The sequence below is a fragment of the Natator depressus genome, chromosome 7, assembly GCF_965152275.1.
Source record: "Natator depressus isolate rNatDep1 chromosome 7, rNatDep2.hap1, whole genome shotgun sequence".
Taxonomy (NCBI): Eukaryota; Metazoa; Chordata; order Testudines; family Cheloniidae; genus Natator; species Natator depressus.
In genome coordinates, this window is record NC_134240.1 from 49,608,049 (window position 1) to 49,628,596 (window position 20,548).

Genomic DNA, 20,548 nt, shown 5'->3' on the forward strand with positions numbered 1-20,548 from the left:
TGGGATGCTGGCTCCCATTACTGGGGTGCAAACATACCGCAGGGAGCATATAGCCAGCATGGAGCCCCTTTGCTAGGCACTTGCACACTCATCATGGTACGTGGGCAGGCAGAGGCTCCCATTGGCTAAGAACATGTGACTGGCTTGGGCACCCATGGGCCAAGCTGAGAACGACGGGTTGGCAACCGGGCAGGCCTTCTATTGCTGGAGACCTGCGTGACCCGGACGAGCCGGGCTTCCCTGGGTGAGCATGTGCAAGGTGAGGGGTGGGTGGGCCAGAGGGGCTCCCACTGGCCAGCACATGCCCATGCCCGAGGGACCTGAGGCTCTACGGCCAGGTCAGATCGTGACTGATTGGCGCTCCCGGTCTATTGGCTCGCAGCGGGTGGGGTGAGCCCGAGCTGTGATTGGCCAGTCAGTGTACGTGCCCAGCATGGGCGGGTCTGAACCTAGCGCCTGCTCCCATTGGCTAGGCCGTGCGCGTGTCCGAGGCGCTCCCTGTGACGGAACGAGTAGGGCGCGCTCATGGCTGGCGCATGCTCTGTGGTGGGGCTGGCGGCGGCGGAGGCGGCGGGCTGATGGCGGCGGAGGCGGCGCTGCGCTGAGGGAGCCTGTCCCGTCCCGCCGGCCCGTCCGCCGCGCTGCCATGGGCAATGAGGCCAGCCTGGAGGGCGGGGGAGCTGACGGGAGGCTCCCGCCCGGCCCCGCCGCCGGACACCCGTCGCCGCTCGGAGCTGCCAAGCCGCCTTCAGCACCAGGCGCCGCCGGACAGCTCCCGGGGAGAGCAGCAGCCCCCGCGTCCGCCGACAGGTGAGCGAGTCCGGCCCGGGGCGAGACGGCGGGGGGCGGCCTGCGGGGGAGGGAGGTCTCGGGCCGAGGGGGGGGAAGCCTGCGGGGGAGGGAGGTCTCGGGCCGAGGGGGGAGAGCTTGCGGGGAGAGGGGGGGGTCTCTGGCCGAGGGGGGGGAGCTTGCGGGGAGAGGGGGGGGTCTCTGGCCGAGGGGGGGGAGCTTGCGGGGAGAGGGGGGGTGTCTCCGGCCGAGGGGGGGGAGCTTGCGGGGAGAGAGGCGGGGTCTCCGGCCGAGGGGGGGGGAGCTTGCGGGGAGAGAGGCGGGGTCTCCGGCCGAGGGGGGGGGAGCTTGCGGGGAGAGCGGGGGGGTCTCCGGCCGAGGGGGGGGGAGCTTGCGGGGAGAGAGGGGGGGGTCTCCGGCCGAGGGGGGGGGAGCTTGCGGGGAGAGAGGGGGGGGGGTCTCCGGCCGAGGGGGGGGGAGCTTGCGGGGAGAGAGGGGGGGGTATCTGGCCGAGGGGGGGGAGCTTGCGGGGAGAGAGGGGGGGGGTCTCCGGCCGAGGGGGGGGAGCTTGCGGGGAGAGGGGGGGGTCTCCGGCCGAGGGGGGGGAGCTTGCGGGGAGAGGGGGGGGGTCTCCGGCCGAGGGGGGGGGAGCTTGCGGGGAGAGAGGGGGGGGGTCTCCGGCCGAGGGGGGGGGAGCTTGCGGGGAGAGAGGGGGGGGGTCTCTGGCCGAGGGGGGGGAGCTTGCGGGGAGGGGGGGGGTCTCTGGCCGAGGGGGGGGAGCTTGCGGGGAGAGAGGGGGGGGTCTCGGGGGGGGGGGGAGCTTGCGGGGAGAGAGGGGGGGGTCTCCGGCCGAGGGGGGGGGAGCTTGCGGGGAGAGAGGCGGGGTCTCCGGCCGAGGGGGGGGAGCTTGCGGGGAGAGAGGGGGGTCTCCGGCCGAGGGGGGGGAGCTTGCGGGGAGAGAGGGAGGGGTCTCCGGCCGAGGGGGGGGGAGCTTGCGGGGAGAGAGGGGGGGTCTCGGGGAGAGGGGGGGAGAGCTTGCGGGGAGAGAGGGGGGGTCTCGGGGAGAGGGGGGGAGCTTGCGGGGAGAGAGGGGAGCTTGCGGGGAGAGAGGGGGGGTCTCGGGGAGAGGGGGGGAGAGCTTGCGGGGAGAGAGGGGGGGTCTCGGGGAGAGGGGGGGAGAGCTTGCGGGGAGGGGGGGGGGTCTCCGGCCGAGGGGGGGGAGCTTGCGGGGAGAGAGGCGGGGTCTCCGGCCGAGGGGGGGGAGCTTGCGGGGAGAGGGGGGGGGTCTCTGGCCGAGGGGGGGGAGCATGCGGGGAGAGAGGGGGGGGGTCTCTGGCCGAGGGGGGGGAGCATGCGGGGAGAGACGGGGAGCTTGCGGGGAGAGAGGGGGGGAGCTTGCGGGGAGAGGGGGGGGGTCTCGGGGAGAGGGGGGGGAGCTTGCGGGGAGGGGGGGGGGTCTCCGGCCGAGGGGGGGGAGCTTGCGGGGAGAGAGGGGGGGGGGTCTCCGGCCGAGGGGGGGGAGCTTGCGGGGAGAGGGGGGGGGGCTCCGGCCGAGGGGGGGGGAGCTTGCGGGGAGAGAGGGGGGGGTCTCCGGCCGAGGGGGGGGAGCTTGCGGGGAGAGGGGGGGGGTCTCCGGCCGAGGGAGGGGGAGCTTGCGGGGAGAGAGGCGGGGGTCTCCGGCCGAGGGAGGGGGAGCTTGCGGGGAGAGAGGGGGGGGGTCTCTGGCCGAGGGGGGGGAGCTTGCGGGGAGAGAGGGGGGGGTCTCGGGGAGAGGGGGGGGGAGCTTGCGGGGAGAGAGGGGGGGGTCTCGGGGAGAGGGGGGTCTCTGGCCGAGGGGGGGGAGCTTGCGGGGAGAGGGGGGGAGCTTGCGGGGAGAGAGGGGGGGGTCTCGGGGAGAGGGGGGGAGCTTGCGGGGAGAGAGGGGGGGTCTCGGGGAGAGGGGGGGAGAGCTTGCGGGGAGAGAGGGGGGGTCTCGGGGAGAGGGGGGGAGAGCTTGCGGGGAGAGGGGGGTCTCGGGGAGAGGGGGGGGAGCTTGCGGGGAGAGAGGGGGGGTCTCAGGGAGGGGGGGGAGCTTGCGGGGAGAGGGGGGGGTCTCGGGGAGAGGGGGGGAGAGCTTGCGGGGAGAGAGGGGGGGTCTCGGGGAGAGGGGGGGGAGCTTGCGGGGAGAGAGGGGGGGGGTCTCTGGCCGAGGGGGGGGAGCTTGCGGGGAGAGAGGGGGGGATCTCTGGCCGAGGGGGGGTCTCGGGGAGAGGGGGGGGTCTTGGGGAGAGGGGGGGGAGCTTGCGGGGAGAGAGGGGGGGTCTCGGGGAGGGGGGGGAGAGCTTGCGGGGAGAGAGGGGGGGTCTCGGGGAGGGGGGGGAGAGCTTGCGGGGAGAGAGGGGGGTCTCGGGGAGAGGGGGGGAGAGCTTGCGGGGAGAGAGGGGGGTCTCGGGGAGAGGGGGGGAGAGCTTGCGGGGAGAGAGGGGGGTCTCGGGGAGAGGGGGGGGAGCTTGCGGGGAGAGAGGGGGGGTCTCGGGGAGAGGGGGGGGAGCTTGCGGGGAGAGAGGGGGGGTCTCGGGGAGAGGGGGGGGAGCTTGCGGGGAGAGAGGGGGGGTCTCGGGGAGAGGGGGGGGAGCTTGCGGGGAGAGAGGGGGGGTCTCGGGGAGAGGGGGGGAGAGCTTGCGGGGAGAGAGGGGGGGTCTCGGGGAGAGGGGGGGAGCTTGCGGGGAGAGGGGGGGGTCTCGGGGAGAGGGGGGGAGAGCTTGCGGGGAGAGGGGGGGAGCTTGCGGGGAGAGAGGGGGGGGATCTCTGGCCGAGGGGGGGGGAGCTTGCGGGGAGAGAGGGGGGGGTCTCGGGGAGAGGGGGGGGAGCTTGCGGGGAGAGAGGGGGGGGTCTCGGGGAGAGGGGGGGGAGCTTGCGGGGAGAGAGGGGGGGGATCTCTGGCCGAGGGGGGGGAGCTTGCGGGGAGAGAGGGGGGGGATCTCTGGCCGAGGGGGGGGGAGCTTGCGGGGAGAGAGGGGGGGGTCTCGGGGAGAGGGGGGGGTCTCGGGGAGAGGGGGGAGAGCTTGCGGGGAGAGGGGGGGGGTCTCGGGGAGAGGGGGGGAGCTTGCGGGGAGAGAGGGGGGGTCTCGGGGAGAGGGGGGGAGAGCTTGCGGGGAGAGAGGGGGGGTCTCGGGAAGAGGGGGGGAGCTTGCGGGGAGAGAGGGGGGGTCTCGGGAAGAGGGGGGGAGCTTGCGGGGAGGGGGGGGGGTCTCGGGGAGAGGGGGGGAGCTTGCGGGGAGAGAGGGGGGGTCTCGGGGAGAGGGGGGAGAGCTTGCGGGGAGAGAGGGGGGGTCTCGGGGAGGGGGGGAGCTTGCGGGGAGGGGGGGGTCTTGGGGAGAGGGGGGAGGGGAGCTTGCGGGGGGGGTCGTGGGGAGAGAGGGGGTCTCGGGCAGAGGGGGGAGGGGAGCTTGCGGGGGGGGTCGTGGGGAGAGAGGGGGTCTCGGGCAGAGGAGGGGGGGAGCTTGCGGGGGGGGTCTCGGGGAGGGGGGTCTCGGGCAGAGGAGGGGGGGAGCTTGCGGGGAGAGGGGGGTCTCGGGCAGGGAGGAGGGGGGAGCTTGGGGGAGAGAGGGGGGTCTCGGGCAGAGGAGGGGGCAGCGGGGGGGTCTCGGACAGAGGATGGGGGAGCTTGCGGGGAGAGGGGGGCTCTCGGGCAGAGAGGAGGGCGGGAGTTTGTGGGGAGGGGGGGTCTCGGGCAGGGAGGAGGGGGGACTTTGCGGAGAGAGGGTTTCTTGGGCAGAGGCGGGGTGGGGGGGTCTCGGGGAGAGGAGAGGGGGGTGCTTGTGGGGAGAGGGGGGCTTTGGGGAGAGGAGGGGTCTCGGGCAAGGAGGAGGGGGGAGCTTGCGGGGAGGGGGTCTTGGGCAGAGGAGGGGTGAGCGGTGGGGTCTTGGGGAGAGGAGAGGGGTGTCTCGGGGAGAGGAGAGGGGAGCTTGCGGGGAGAGGGGGGGTCTCGGGCAGGGAGGAGGGGGGGGACTTGGGCAGAGGAGGGGTGAGCGGGGGGGTCTCGGGGAGAGGAGAGGGGGGTCTCGGGGAGAGGAGAGGGGGGCTTTGGGGAGAGGGGGGTCTCGGGCAGAGGAAGGGGGAGCTTGCAGGGAGGAGGGGGGTCTCGGGCAGGGAGGAAGGGGGAGCTTGCGGGGAGAGGGGCATCTCAGGCAGGGGGGAGCTTGCGGGGAGAGGGAGGGTCCCGGGCGGAGTGCGGGGGAAGCTGGTGGGTATGAGGGGTCTCGGGGGGAGAGGCAGGCCCTTTTAAATTGCCAGCCCTGGGGCAACTGCTTCTTTTGCCCTCACCCCCTGTCAGCGGCCCGGGGTATGGGCAAAAGGGGCAACGACGTTAAAGCGCCGCGGTGGCAGTGCTTTAAAGTAAGCTGTATGGTTCGGTACTGGCAGCCACTTTTTACTGGTACGCCGGCCTGTACCACCTTATTTTCACCACTAGATGGGTGGCCTGTTTGTGGGGAAGGGTGGGCCTAGGGAAGGGGGGCAAGTGGTGCTCTGTGTTCAAGGTGCGAGGGTAGGTCGCAGGCCCTGGGGAAGGCTAGGAGAGAGGGCAAAGGAGCTAATTGTGGTTGGGGAGCTAGGAAAAGGTAGGAGGACAAACCTACCTTCTGTGGAGGACTAGGGAAGAGTGCCAGGGTGCAGCCTGGTGTCAGGGAGAGAGAATGGGGGTGGAATTGAGGAATGGGGTGAGCCGGAAAGAATATATCTCCCTGTTTGCATCCCCTGTGTTTGTGCCTGGGTCTCCAGCCTTTTATTGCTCAATTTATTGCAATGCCAATTTGTAGAACAGCAGTGACAATGATTACATCGTACATGTACCCCAAAGATGGCTCCCCTAACTGTAGCTGATTTGTGACATAAAAGAGAGAGGTGGTTATGTAACTTAAAGTACATATATGTAGAGAAATAATTGATGTAAAAGCTTATTGTGATATATACAATGCCATCTTGTCTAGTAAAAAATCACAAAATAGGAGTGAAATGTTTTGAGAGCATATGTTGAAGAGAGGAATAGGATTGAATGTATTCCTTAAAAAAACCTATAAGATAATTGGATATAATATGTGGGAAAAATGTGTATGAGAAACAGAAAGTTACTTGATGAAAATGCAGCAGATTCAGTTTGGTTGTGCAGTTTGCCTACAACGTGTGGCAAAGTAACTGTGATGATTTAAAATGTCTTGTCCTCATCTATGAATATAAAAGGACTTGCAATCTGGCCAATTGTTGTGGTGTTTGGAATTCAGAAAATATAAAAGGATGTTGTGATAAGAAATCCAAATAGAAAGCCTTTCACATTTAAGCTTGTACTGAGATTTGAACTTAAAATAGGACTAAAATCACTGTTCTCACACTTTAATGATTGAATCAGTCTCCAAATTTGGCTCAATAACTCTTCAGAGGACAGTTAAATTTTCTATATAATTTTCTCTTTAAAATTGTTACTGACTGTTGAAGAGCAAACCTTTTAAAATGCTCCTTTGGAAATTTTGCCCTATTTTCCTCATGTCTTTGAGTTCCTCTACCTAAGCAATCATAGACCCTTAATTCTTGTCTCCCCCTCCCCTCTTTTCTTCTCTCTCTCTCTCTCTCTCTCTCAGTGATAACATAGATATAGTCTGTTTTTGAAATTTTAAAATTAAACACACATGCAGCTATTCTCCTTATTCAGGCCACCCTCATAGATTTACACCAAGATTAGCTAATGGAACTGCTCAGGTCTCCCAGCTATTTCTATTCTCTGATGCTGCCAGTCTGTCTCCCTTATGCATCAACTGGGTGAGCCAGGGGGCCAGTTGAGTGTCAGAAGGTATGGAGGGGTGGGCTCTGGGGGACCATGGAAGGGGTGAGTGGGGATGTTTGTAGTGTGCGTGGTGGCAGAATGAATCAGACTTTGAGGGCAGTGAGTAGGGCTTTGGAATGACTGTGGGCTAACAGGAGTGTCTGGGTGGCCTGGAGAGGGAGTGCCTAGTTTCTTTTCACTGACTCTCTGTCTCTTGAAGGATTCCCCTAAAAATCTAAAATCTAGAAATCTAAACATTTCCTAAGGATGCCTACATTTCAAGGTAACGTCACCTCAGGAAGCCAAGTGCCTTAATGCTTTGAATGGCACTGCTTCTATGATGGCTGTGGAGCAGCGTTGCAAAGCTCTTCAGCTACTGCTGGCTCAGTGCAGAAGCACCGGTCTCCTTCCAGCTAAAGGTCACTAACACAGTCCTGTTCCTCCACTCTATGGCTTCCCTACAAAAGCTGATAAACCCACCCTCACTTTCCAGCCTGTTGGAAATTCCAATATTTTGGAATCTGATGAACCTGAATCTGGATGAAAAGGCAAAATATAAAAACTTTTTCTGAACAAAAAAGTTCAGAAAAATGTAGATTTCCCCCCGCCCGTGGAAAATTCTGCCAAAATCTCTTTTCCAATGGAAAATTTAAATTTTGACAAAACTGTTTTCTTATGGTAATGTTTTGTTTAATTTTTTTTGTCCAGACCTATTTGCCACATGTCCCTGACTACATGTCTGCTCTGTTTATGTGACTGCCCCTGAAGGAATAGGCAGCGATGTGGGATGCAGGGGCCTGGGAATTGAGGGCAGGTTAGGGGCCTGGGAGGTAGGTGGGGGAGGGAAGCTGTCATATCAGAGGAGACACACTGTATCTTCCAGCTATCAGGGCTAGTATAGCCCTGATCACCTCTCTGCCTCCCCACATCCCCAGACACCCTCCTCACCCAGTGCTTGGTTCTCCCTACATACCATGCGGAACTGAAGTGCTAGGCACTGCAGCCATGTAAATGGGAGATGGGATGGAACATAGATGTCAGGGGTGGGGAGAACATGAAGACAAAGTGGGGCTTCTACTCCACCCCACTCTGCAATGAGGGGGGAGATGCACTTTGAGGAAGTCCCTGGGATTTGTCAGTGTGGCTCTTCTCAGGGCTCGTCTTCACTGCACCATTAGCAGAAGCAATAACTTTCCCCTAATCTGACTCCCATACACACACACACACAAATCTCTGTTTCAAGTTACGTTGTGCTTTAAGCTTGAGCTAGCTGGTTTGGGGGGAGCGGGGGGCTGAAGCTAAAGTGCTGCTGATGCTCAAGTTAGAATAATGCAGTAGAGCTGAAGAAGCTATAACTCATCAGCTGTTAATCCAGTCACTTCAATGTAGCTCAGGTGTTTTGTTCAAAGTTATGTACATTTCAGAGTTATGAATAACCTCCATTCCCCAGATGTTAGTAAGGTTCTACTGACGTTCTACTGTATTCATACTGATAGGTTCCAGGGCTGGAAAGGAGCATTGTGATCCTCTAGTTTGACTTCCTGTATAACACAGGCCATACAGCTTCCTCAAAATAATTCCTCAAGCATCCAATCTTGATTTAAAATGTGTCAGTGGTGGAGAATCCACCATCACCCTTGGTAAATTGTTCAAATAGTTAATTACTCTCACTGTTAAAAATTCATGCCTTATTTCCATTGGAAACATCAATTTTTAAAAACCTGGTGGAAGGGAAATTGAGAAATCCAAAAAGGCAAAACAAGCAAAATGGAACATGCAATCTTTAAACATTTTATCTAAATCAGTTCTCTAAACCAGGTTCTTAACTTGGGGTGCACGCACCCCTTGGGGGTGCGAGATGCCCTTTCTGGGGGGTGCGAGACATGCCAGATTTTTTTAGCAGGCAAATAATTGAAAACACAAATTAAGCACAGGTATGTAACAACTACTTTGTTTCAGCAAACCTATATATTTATTAACGTTATACATTTTTTAACTATTACTGTAATAGACAAAAATTATTTTCAAGTTTTTAAGCTAATTGTAGTGAAATTATCTCTCTACAAAATACAGCGTACATGTTGTGGGGTATTTCTTGATGCATGCACAGATGATGATGTGGCAGCGCCTTGGCTTTGTTTGAATACGTATATACACCTCTACCCCGATATAATGCGGTCCTCAGGGGACACAAAAACTCACTGCATTATAGGTGAGACCGCGTTACATTGAACTTGCTTTGGCCCGCCCTGTTCCTTGTTCCCGGACCGCCCCCTCCAGAGACCCCCATCCATAATCATCCCCAGGACCCCACCCGCTACCCAACCGCCCTTCTCCCTGTCCCCTGACCTCTATCTACACACCCTGCCCCCTGACAGGCCCTCACCGGCAGCGGTGGGAATTGGAGCAAAGGACACCCCCCATACTCAGCTGTGGTGGGAAGCGGAGCTCCGCGGCTGGGAGCTGGCGGAGTGGAGCAGGCTGGGGCTGGACTGTTCCGCTTCCTGCCACTGGTGAGTGTGGGGAGGTTGGGGAAAGGACACCCTCCGCATTCACCGGTGGCGAGAAGCGGAGCGATGTGGCCCCAGCCCGCTCCGTTTTCCTTGCCCCGCCCCCAGCTGTGTCACTGGAGGCAGGGTTGGGGAAAGGTCCCGCACTCACCTGCGGCGGGAAGTGGAGCCTCGCGGCTGGGAGCTGCCGGAGTGGAGTGGGCTGGGGCCGGGCTGCTCCACTTCTGCCGCTGTGTCAGAGCTTTACCACGTTGTATGCGAACCCGCCTTATATCGGGTCACATTATATCGTGGTAGAGGTGTAATTCTATCTCTTTCATTCTATAGTTATGGTATATCTAGGTTAAAGAACTGACCTTCTTCCACGATTTTTGATAAGGGGTGCAAGAACATATTTTGAGAACCAAAGGGTGTAGTAAAGGTTAAGAACCACTGCTCTAAATTAAATCATCTGAAGCCATAGATGAGTCATTTTAAACAGTAGGATGCACTGTTCTGAAGTGTAATTTTTGCTACTTGCTTTATAGCATATAAGCTACTAGGTTGGATTGGGATATTAATTTTGATATTTAGATTATTTGAAATTATGCATTGTGTTGTCAAGTAATTTGTGCTGGACTTCAGAAGGCAGCAAGAGGGTGCTAAAGAAAAATAGCATTCTAAAAGTAATATTTGAACAATGTTTTATAACATTAGCACTAACAATAATATATTTTTAGGCTTTTTGGTGGTGTTCAGTTTTATATTAAAGGTTCTAGCTAGACCCAAGCTGTCAAATGTTTAAGCCACTGTGTAATCACTAGGAGCTTGCTGCAAATTCAAGCTGTCTGAATAGTTCAGTGAGGCTGAGGATTACTTATGGGAATAAAGGTTTAGAGGATTGAGCTCTAACTCACATGAGTAGTTTTTGAATGAGTAGTCCCATTTAGTTCAATAGAAGTACTCATAAGACAATAAGGGTTGTAGGTGTCATGTTAATTGCTTTAGAAATGTAAATAAAATATTTTACTGTTTTTTTTCCTCATAAAATTGGGGAGAAAGTAACAAAGTTATAAATGTTTAGGAAACAAAAGCATAATAATAAAGTGTGAAGGTTGGAGCTAAATATAATCTGAAATGTTTTTAAATAATATAGAGAGCACATGTGGAAGGATGAAACTTGGGGCTAAATTCTGAACTTATTTACACTGGTGTAAATCTGACCTAAATCCATTTATATTAGTTACAGCTCTGTAAATCAGATGAGATCAATATTAAGTGCAAATTATAAGAAGGAGAGTATGGTACAAGTGAGACTGAAGGAAGCTGAGGAAAGCACAGTTTACATCTATGCTTATGATCTCTTCGCTAACTCACAATTTTCAGGATTGGGACTCTTCTTGCTGTGTGCTTGCACAGTGCCTGCCATAGTGAGGCCCTGAACTGTGTTTGGGGCACCTAGGTACCGCTTTCTCATGTTGCAGTATTGCATGTGGAGCATAGAACCTTCACTACTGCCTTCCATCTTTGCCAGTCTCCTCCTGCAGTCTTAGTTTCTTCCTATGTCATTTTGATAACTTTTTGTGGCTTCTATTGTGCATTGCCATGTTATCCTTGATCTACATTAGTCTCCTCTTGCCTGTGAGTACCAGTCTAGTGTCTGTACAGCTGCAACATGAAAGAAAGCATAGAATCAAATCAAGTAAAATCTTAAATGAACCAAACTGTACCGTAGAATTTCTATGGATAGTAATTCCATTCTTGAATAATAAGAATATAGCAGTAGGGACATACTACCGACCACTTGACCAGGATGGTGATACTGACTGTGAAATGCACAGGGAGATTAGAGAGGCTATAAAAATAAAAACCTCAGTAATGATGGGGGATTTCAACTATCCCCATATTGACTGGGTACATGTCACCTCAGGACGGGATGCAGAGATAGCTTCTTGATGACACCTTAAATGGCTGCTTCTTGGAGCAGTTAGTCATGAAACTCAAAAGATTAAAGGCGATTCTTGATTTAGTCCTACATGAAGCACAGGATCTGGTTCAGGAGCTGAATGTAGCTGAACTGCTTGGTAATAGCGACCATAATATAATTACATTTAACATCCCTGTGGCCGGGAAAATACCACGGCAGCCCGTCATCCAGATCACTGATAAAGATGTTGAACAAAACTGGCCCCAGGACCGACCCCTGGGGCACTCAGCTTGATACCAGCTGCCAACTAGATATTGAGCCGTTTATCGCTACTCATTAAGCCCGACAATCTAGCCAGCTTTCTATCTACCTTATAGTCCATTCATCCAGTCCACACTTTTTTAACTTGCTGGCAAGAATACTGTGGGAGACCATATCGAAAGCTTTGCTAAAGTCAAGATATATCACATCATCCGCTTTCCCCATATCCACAGAGCCAGTTACCTCATCATAGAAGGCAATCAGGTTGGTCAGGCATGACTTGTCCTTGGTGAATCTGCATTGACTGTTCCTGATCACCTTCCTCTCCTGCAAGTGCTTCAAAATGGTTTCCTTGAGGACCTGCTCCATGATTTGTAGTTCATGTAGTTCCCCAGGTTCTCTTTCTTCCCATTTTAAAATATGGGCACTATATTTGCCTTTTTCCAGTCGTCGGGGACCTCCCCCGATCGCCACAAATTTTCAAAGATAATGGCCAATGGCTCTGCAATCACATCAGCCAACTCCTTCAGTACCCTTGGATGCATTAGATCTGGACCTATGGACTTGTGCATGTCCATCTTTTCTAAATAGTCCTTAACCTGTTCTTTCACCACTGAGGGCTGCTCACTTACTCCCCATGCTGTGTTGCCCAGTGCAGCAGTCTGGGAGCTGCCCTTGTCTGTGAAGACCGAGGCAAAAAAAGCATTGAGTACTTCAGCTTTTTCCACATCATTTGGCATTATGTTGCCTCCTGCATTCAGTAACGGTCCCACACTTTCTCTGACCTTCTTGTTGCTAACATACCTGTAGAAACCGTTCTTGTTACCCTTCACATCCCTTGCTAGCTGCAACTCCAGTCATGCCTTGGCCTTCCTGGTTACACCTCTGCATGCTCTAGCAATATTTTTATACTCCTCTGTAGTCATCTGTCCAAATTTCCACTTCTTGTAAGCTTCCTTTTTGAGTTTAAGCTCACCGAAGATTTCACTGTTAAGCCAAGCTGGTTGCCTGCCATATTTGCTATTCTTTCTGCACTTCGGAATGAGGGCACAGGAAAAAAACAATGAGGCTTCTTTAAAATACAGCCAGCTCTCCTGGACTTCTTGCCCCCTCATATTAGCTTTCCAGGGGATCCTGCCCATCAGTTCCCCAAGGGAGTCTGAGTCTGCTTTTCTGAAGTCCAGGGTCCGTATTTTGCTACTCTCCTTTCTTCCTTTTGTCAGGATCCTGAACTCAACCATCCGTTGGTCACTGCCGCCTAGGTTGCCACCCACTTCTACTTCCCCTACCAATTAATTCTTCCCTGTTTGTAAGCAGCAAGTCGAGGAGTACTGCCCCTAGTCAGTTCTTCCAGCACTTGTACCAGGAAGTTGTCCCCAACACTCTCCAAAAACTTCCTGGATTGTCTGTGCACTGCTGTCTTGCTCTCCCAGCAGATGTCAGGGTGATTGAAGTCCCCCATTAGAACCAGTGCCTGTGATCTGGAGACTTCAGTTAGTTGTTCGAAGAAAGCCTTGTCTACCTCATCCTTCTGATTTGGTGGTCTATAGCACATGCCCGCCATGACATCACCCTTGTTGCTCTTGCCTCTAAACTTAACCCAAAGACTCTCAACAGGCTTTTCTCCAGTTTCAAACTGGAGCTCTGAGCAATCATACTGTTCTCTTACGTACAATGAAACTCCTCCACCTTTCCTCCCATACCTGTCCTTCCTAAACAGTTTATACGCATCCATGACAGTGCTCCAGTCATGTGAACTGCCCGACCAAGCTTCTGTTGTTCCAATCACTTCATAGATCCTTGATTGTGCCAGGATCCAATTCTTCCTGCTTGTTTCCCAGGCTTCTTGCGTTCGTGTACCTGCACCTAAGAAAACTAGCCGATTGCCCTACTTTCTCAGTATGAATCAGGAGGCTTCCCATCTTGAATGGGACTGGGGAGTGGGGGGTTAATGGTAGAGGTGCAGTTTCCCATCCTTACTCTTTGGGTGCATCCCTCCAAAAAGGACTCAAGGCTTTATAGCTCATTCCCCTGGAATCCTGCCACCAGTCTCAGGTGAGATAGCAGTATCTTATGGCTGACAGTGTTGAATCCTGCACAGAAGGAGGATGAGAATGGATGTGTGCCCTCCATTCAACAACACCAGGAGATCACTCATTCCTCTCTTCGTCTGGCCAGTGGTGTCAGAAGACCAAGGAGATCTGTATGGGTGGTTGGGGGCTAGTGTGTCAATCATAGAATATCAGGGTTGGAAGGGACCTCAGGAGGTCATCTAGTCCAACCCCCTGCTCAAAGCAGGACCAATCCCCAACAAAATCACCCCACCCAGGGCTTTGTCAAGCCTGACCTTAAAAATATCTAAGGAAGGAGATTCCACCACCTCCCTAGGTAACGCATTCCAGTGTTTCACCACTCTCCTAGTGAAAAAGTTTTTCCTAATATCCAACCTAAACCTCCCCCACTGCAACTTGAGACCATTACTCCTTGTTCTGTCATCAGCTACCACTGAGAACAGCCTAGATCCATCCTCTTTGGAACCCCCTTTCAGGTAGTTGAAAGCAGCTATCAAATCCCCCCTCATTCTTCTCTTCTGCAGACTAAACAATCCCAGTTCCCTCAGCCTCTCCTCATAAGTCATGTGTTCCAGTCCCCTAATCATTTTTGTTGCCCTCCGCTGGACTCTTTCCAATTTTTCCACATCCTTCTTGTAGTGTGGGACCCAAAACTGGACACAGTACTCCAGATGAGGCCTCATCAATGTTGAATAGAGGGGGACGATCACGTCCCTTGATCTGCTGGCAATGCCCCTACGTATACATCCCAAAATGCCATTGGCCTTCTTGGCAACAAGGGCACGCTGTTGACTCATATCCAGCTTCTCGTCCACTGTAACCCCTAGGTCCTTTTCTGCAGAACTGCTGCTGAGCCATTCGGTCCCTAGTCTGTAGCAGTGCATGGGATTCTTCCGTCCTAAGTGCAGGACTCCACACTTGTCCTTGTTGAACCTCATCAGATTTCTTTTGGCCCAATCCTCTAATTTGTTTAGGGCGCTCTGTATCCTATCCCTACCCTCCAGCGTATCTACCTCTCCTTCCAGTTTAGTGTCATCTGCAAACTTGCTGAGGGTGCAATCCACACCATCCTCCAGATCATTTATGAAGATATTGAACAAAACCGGCCCGAGGACCGACCCTTGGGGCACTCCACTTGATACCGGCAGCCAATTAGACATGGAGCCATTGCTGACTACCTGTTGAGCCCGACAATCTAGCCAACTTTCTATCCACCTTATAGTCCATTCATCCAGCCCATACTTCTTTAACTTGCTGGCAAGAATACTGTGGGAGACCGTGTCAAAAGCTTTGCTAAAGTCAAGCAACACGTCCACCGCTTTCCCCTCATCCACAGAGCCAGTTATCTTGTCATAGAAGGCAATTAGATTAGTCAGGCATGACTTGCCCTTGGTGAATCCATGCTGACTGTTCCTGATCACTTCCCTCTCCTCTAAGTGCTTCAGAATTGATTCCTTGAGGACCTGCTCCATGATTTTTCCAGGGACTGATGTGAGGCTGACTGGCCTGTAGTTCCCAGGATCCTCCTTCTTCCCCTTTTTTTTAAAGGGGGCTAGAGTATGACGATAGTGATAGGCTGAGGATCTAGTGTCTTTTTCTGTAATTAGAGTGCTGCTGTCCTTCAGCATGTTTTGAGCCTTTGTGGATGATCCAGTACCATGGGGTGTTCCAGTTGTGTGGGAGTGGGGAGAGTGCTGACCATTACCTTAATAAGGTGATGGTCTGGGTTGGGATTTGGGTCTAAGACAGTGGCTGGGTTGCTAATATCCTCTAGGTTGACGTTAATCCAAAGACCAGGTCCAGTGTATGATTAGCTATGTGAATTCAACCAGAGATGACCTATGAGAATCCTAAGGATGCAAGCAAGGAAATAGTTGTTGAGGTTTTGCAAGATGATGAGTCAGGTATTATTTCACCACTACTGCTGGCAAGGCCTTAGTCATCTGCTTTATAAGCCCTTTAGTCCTTGGAGGTCAGTAAATGAGCAAGAAAGAGACGATAGGTTTAGCTCTGTTTTCTATTGTTAGATGAATGAATTAGAATGACTTTACATAAGAATGGCCATGCTGGGTCAGATCAATGGTCCATCTAGCCCCGGGCTGCCCGAGCTCCCCCAGCCCCGGAGTGTCAGGTGGCCGGGCAGCGCAGCTGCTGAGCTCCCAGCCCCGGGCGGCACAGTCCCAGCCCTGGGGGCCGGATGGGTGGTGTGGCCCCAGCCAGCCTGGGCCATGGAAGAGCAGCAACTGCAGGAGGGAGTCTGGGGGTGGAGTGTGGGTGGGGCCATGCCAGGCTGTTTGGGGAGGCTCAGCCTACCCCAGCCTATGATACCCACCGCCAATGTGTTCACTGTTTAGTAACACTAACTGGTCCCATTAAACGTACAAGTCTTGGTTTTGTGATTAAAAAGTCAGCAAAGCATATTTCAAAAGGAAGTATACAGGGGGTACTAAGTAAGTTCCCTCTGATTCTAGAGGTATTACTGCAACAACTGATGTTTCTCATTTCAAGTGGAGGGAGTGTTTCTGAAAACTTTACTCTTCCTAAAACTGGAAGGAACTTTTTAAGGACTATATGTAGTCTGGCAAGTAGAATATGGAAGAATGCCATTGTGGCTACTTCCTTACCAAAATATATATGCAACAAAGAGAAGAGCAAAGCAATCTGGGATTGCCTAAAGATTTTCAGAGTGACAAGAAATCATGTGAATATTTATTTTGTATTTATTTGATTGGGGGAAAGGCCTCTTGCAGTTGTCAGAATGAAAGTGTTAAGTTTTAATAATGTAACCTCTTTATTTCGTCTGGTACAATCTGTAGCTTGCTTCTTTATTCAGAATTTTAAATTTAATGAGGAAAAAGTGATACTGTAGTATTTAATTTCCATGAAAGGATGAAGATTGCAAGAGGGAATTATTTACAACAGTGAACATGCTGTGGCTGTTATTACTCTGATTTCAGGAAAAGGAGCAGATTGCTGCTGGAGATATAAGAAAACACTTAACTAATTCTTTTTGTTAGTCTTCTAAAGAGAATACTCCAGTTTCAGGTGTGTGAAGTCCTGAATTTTGAAATGGGAATACTTGAGATTTAAAGAACACTAATAAACTCTTAAGGAGACAGTAGTTTCAAAAGAGGAGTAAGGGAAAGAAAAGATTTCATCTGATTATATGAAGCACTACATTTGAGGGGAAAAAAGTTCTAAAAGTCAATGTAAAGAAAAATTCAGTTTTACTATATTCTTCCTCTAATGGAATGTGAAATTACGTCTACTGTAGGTTATTCCACTTCTACCTGGATAAACTTTATATTTGATTTTAGAGTTAAACTGAAACAATAGGAGGTTCTCACATTTAGATTTTTTGCTGCCTTTTTCTTATTAGGCCTCTACAGTAAGTTCTTCAAGGTATGTGCTAATCTTCTTGGTTAAGACTGTCTTTTTATGTATATATGTTTTGAACTTCAATGTAATTGGCAAACAAATCTTGGTGGTTTTAAGCCTCTTCAGTCTTTGATGCTGATTGGATCAGAAGTTGCATTTAAAGAGACACTCATCAACATAAAAGTGAAATTTTGTACAGAAATGATGTACAGCAGCCTGGCCAGCTCCTATGCCAACTGCTCCTCCCCCAGCATAGGTGATGTGTCTGGGGCAGGATGGCACGTGCCTGCACTCTGCCAGTTTTCCACTGGCATGTGGTCCCTTGGGAATCATAGCCAGGTTGGTGTAAAGTGAGAGCAGGTCTTTGGCTGCTGTAATTTATGATTTATACTGGGGCAGCTTGAGAATCAAGGAGCCATAACCAGCTGTTTGACTGCCTTCCCACTCTCCTTTGTCAAGTGGATCTAGCAGAGTAGACAATCAGGACCATTATTTTTGAACTATCAGCATTTTGCTCTTTTATAGACTTCTGTTTTTGTATTTTCTCTTAGTACAAGGTGTTGCAAAAGTCAGTTGTGAGGAGATAGCCAACACTCACCCAACTATCAGCTCAGCAGTAATGACCAGGCAATTAGTGTTCCTGGAAACTGAAGCCAGTGCTGCATTGTGAATTCATCAACTGATGATGGAATAGCGCTAAGCCCTCTCCTGGCAGTCTGCTGCGTACTTCTCATGTTTTCCATGAAACATTGTGGTGATACCCCAAGATTCCTCTTAGAACACACAGAGTAGCCCAAGTATAGAGAGAAGGTTTAAAGTATGTGAAATTTACTTTGATCTCATCCTGCAAGGTACTGAATGTCTTAAATTGCCACTGAGTTGAAGGATTGCTTCATTATGTCTCCAGTGGCCTTGGTATATGAAAGTTTGCCATTTTTGTTATGTATTGCATTTTCAGAATTGGCTGTAATCATCAAATCCTCTAAAACTTGGTTTACATACATGTTTTTTAATGATATTTCAGCACACCAAGAAGACCGGCTCAGTCGGATCTCCCAGTTGGAGAGAGATCAGCTTCCCCATCCCTTAAACAGTCTGCCCAGACCCATGAAAGCACAAGAGAGATGCTGAGCCATGGACACGCCAGCCAACAATCAGATGGACCTAGGAGGATGCTCCAGGTGGACACCAGAATTCAGAGATCAGGACGATCTCCCTCTGTATCACCAGATCGAGGCAGCACCCCTACCTCACCTTATTCTGTCCCACAAATCGCACCCCTTCCAAGCAGCACTCTCTGTCCGATATGCAAGACAACAGAACTCACTTCCTCTCCTAATCAGCCAAACTTCAACACTTGTACACAGTGTCACAACAAGGTCTGCAACCAGTGTGGATTCAACCCCAACCCCCATCTCACTGAGGTAATTGCTTCATTTATTTCAGTTTTTCAGCCTGAAATTTTTGACTCCGGAGGTAGCTAGTAAGATGCCTCTAACCCCAGATCACCTTTGGTGTTTTTAGGAATCATGGGAAACAGTCAAGTTGGTGTTCTGAGGAAACATTATGTGCTGCCAAATAGTTCAAATTTCAGGCTGTCTTGCATGCTCTGAGCCTTGAGGTTGCATCCTCATCTTCCAGGTTCATGACAGATTAGCATCCTTGTTCTTTAACAGTGATGCTGTTGGCTAATCAGTGGATGGTTGTAGTGATCTGAGGACTGTAGAGAAAGAATGGGAAGCATTTATAAGGGAAAAGCTTAGACCTTCATGGAGGTACAGTTTCCATCTAGATTCTTCTTCACCACGACCCAGGTCATGGATTTCCTGACCCAGGTTAGTTCCACTTGCATAGATATGTCATAGGTGTGAAGGGCTATACCATATAGGGATCTTCATGAGGTGGTGACTGGTGGCAGAACAAGTATTTGAATGCTGAATATTTCAGATTCTGAGTGATACAGGTGATAGTTTTTGGCTGAGAATGCCTGACAGAATTGGAAGCAGATATTTTCTTCTGACTAGGAGGGAGATAAGTAAGAATAATCATTTGCAAGTTAATGTCTACTTGTAAAGTGTTTCACCAAAGGTGTCTGATGTGGGCTGTGTAAAATTCTAAGCATGAGATTCCCAGGGGCAGATTTGGCAGTGTTTGAAATAGCTGAGTGATGCAATGCTGAGGACATGCTGGTGTGTGGGACTCCTTGAAACACCTGGTCAGTCTTATTTATCTATGACTTTAATTATGGGTACATGTAAATTCCTAGCTGAAAGAACAAGGTAAATGTACTTTTGTAGCTATTAAGGAGATATAGAATTGAGATTATTAGTATCTATAAAATTTTCCCAGGTAGTAATAAATAATAAAATCTTATGATTTAAGGTAAAATGTTCAAAAGTGCTTATGTGAGTTAGGAACCCAAATACCTTTGAAAGCTATGGGGAGTTGGGCTCCTAAGTCACATAAGTAATTTTGAAAATTGTCCCCATACTCGCTGAAATGGAACCTCAGTGATGGGGAGTGGCTGGAGAGGGGCTTTGACCTGGTCTTGGGGTTTTCCCACTCTTTGGCATACCTCACAAACCGGACATAGGTAGAAACATCCTTGCCCATTCCCTCCCAGTGGAATGACCTGCCCAAACGGTCTTTGGTCCTGTTCACCCCAGCATGGCCACTAGGATGGTCGTGGGCTAAGCTCAAGAGCTTGGCCCGGTACTTAGTTGGACCTACCAACTGTCTCTGAGGATGCCAGTCTTCCTGGTGTCCACGAGAAAGAGTTTCCTTGTATAAAAGTCCTCTTTCTACAACAAACCTGGATCGATTAGAAGAGCTGAGAGGCGGTGGGTTGCTCCATGCCACTGTCCAAGCTCTCTGGAGGCTTTCATCTGCTTCCTGTTTGGTCTGGAACTGTTCCCTTGATGCTGGAGACATTAGTTCCTCATTGGATTGTGGACCTATGCTTGGTCCCTCTGGAAGCGATGTAGGGGAGGGAGCTGTTTCCGTTGACTGAACCGCTCTTCACTGGTGCACTCTGTTGGGGTTCAGGCTCCGGCTGAGCCTCTTGGGTAGGGTTATCGGCTGCTGCTGGTTCAGGTTTGGTGGGGCCCTCTGGTGTTGGGGTTGCAAGTACTGGGTTCAGTGCTGGCAATGGGTCTGGTGCTAGTTGTTCCGCCGGTTCCGGGTCTGGGTCTCTGGGACTGGATCCACTACTGCTGTTGCAGACATTGGCCTGGGGTCCGGGTCCATCACTTCTGACCGGGTCCTGGTAGAAGTTTCTGGAACAGAGCTAGGCGTGATGGCTGGTTTAGCCTGGCTGCGGGTGACCATTCCTACCCTCTTGGCTAGCTTCACACGATTGGCCAAGTCTTCTCCCAACAGCATGGGGATGGGATAATCATTATGGACTGCAAAAGTCCATGTTCCTAAGCAGCCCTTGTACTGGACAGGCAACTTGGCTGTAGGCAAATTGAAAGAGTTGGACTTGAAGGGTTGAATTGTCACTTGGATCTCTGTGTTGATTAAATTGGGGTCCACTAAGGAAGCATGGATAGCCGACACTTGTGCCCCTCCACGCGGTGACCTTCTTCCCGCCCACAGTCACAGTTTCCCTCCGCTCCGAGGGTATCTGGGAGGTATCTGGGCCTGCGGACCTCTGGTGTGATTCTGGTGCAATGAACTGTAATCTGTTGGGGTTCTTGGGGCAGTTGGCCTTTACATGCCCCAGCTCGTTACATATAAAACATCGTCCAGCTGATGGGTCACTGGGGCGAGGTGAGTTGCTGGAGAACGGTGTGGCGGGATGATAAGGTATCTGGAGGGTTCCTTGGGGGTAGTT

At 52.3% G+C, this 20,548-nt stretch overlaps 1 protein-coding gene across 2 annotated transcripts in view; it reads left to right on the plus strand.

Annotated features, from left to right (window-relative positions):
* The first annotated feature begins 600 nt into the window (after positions 1 to 600).
* Positions 601 to 20,548, plus strand: part of BSN (bassoon presynaptic cytomatrix protein) — a 476,585-nt gene continuing 456,637 nt past the window's right edge. For both annotated transcript variants that reach the window (XR_012640253.1, XM_074958365.1), the window contains exons 1-2: positions 601 to 810; positions 17,738 to 18,137. Coding sequence is in view for 1 of the 2 variants with exons in the window: in XM_074958365.1 (XP_074814466.1) it covers positions 647 to 810; positions 17,738 to 18,137 (564 nt within the window). In the remaining variant the exon portion in view is untranslated. The remainder of the gene's footprint in view (positions 811 to 17,737; positions 18,138 to 20,548) is intronic.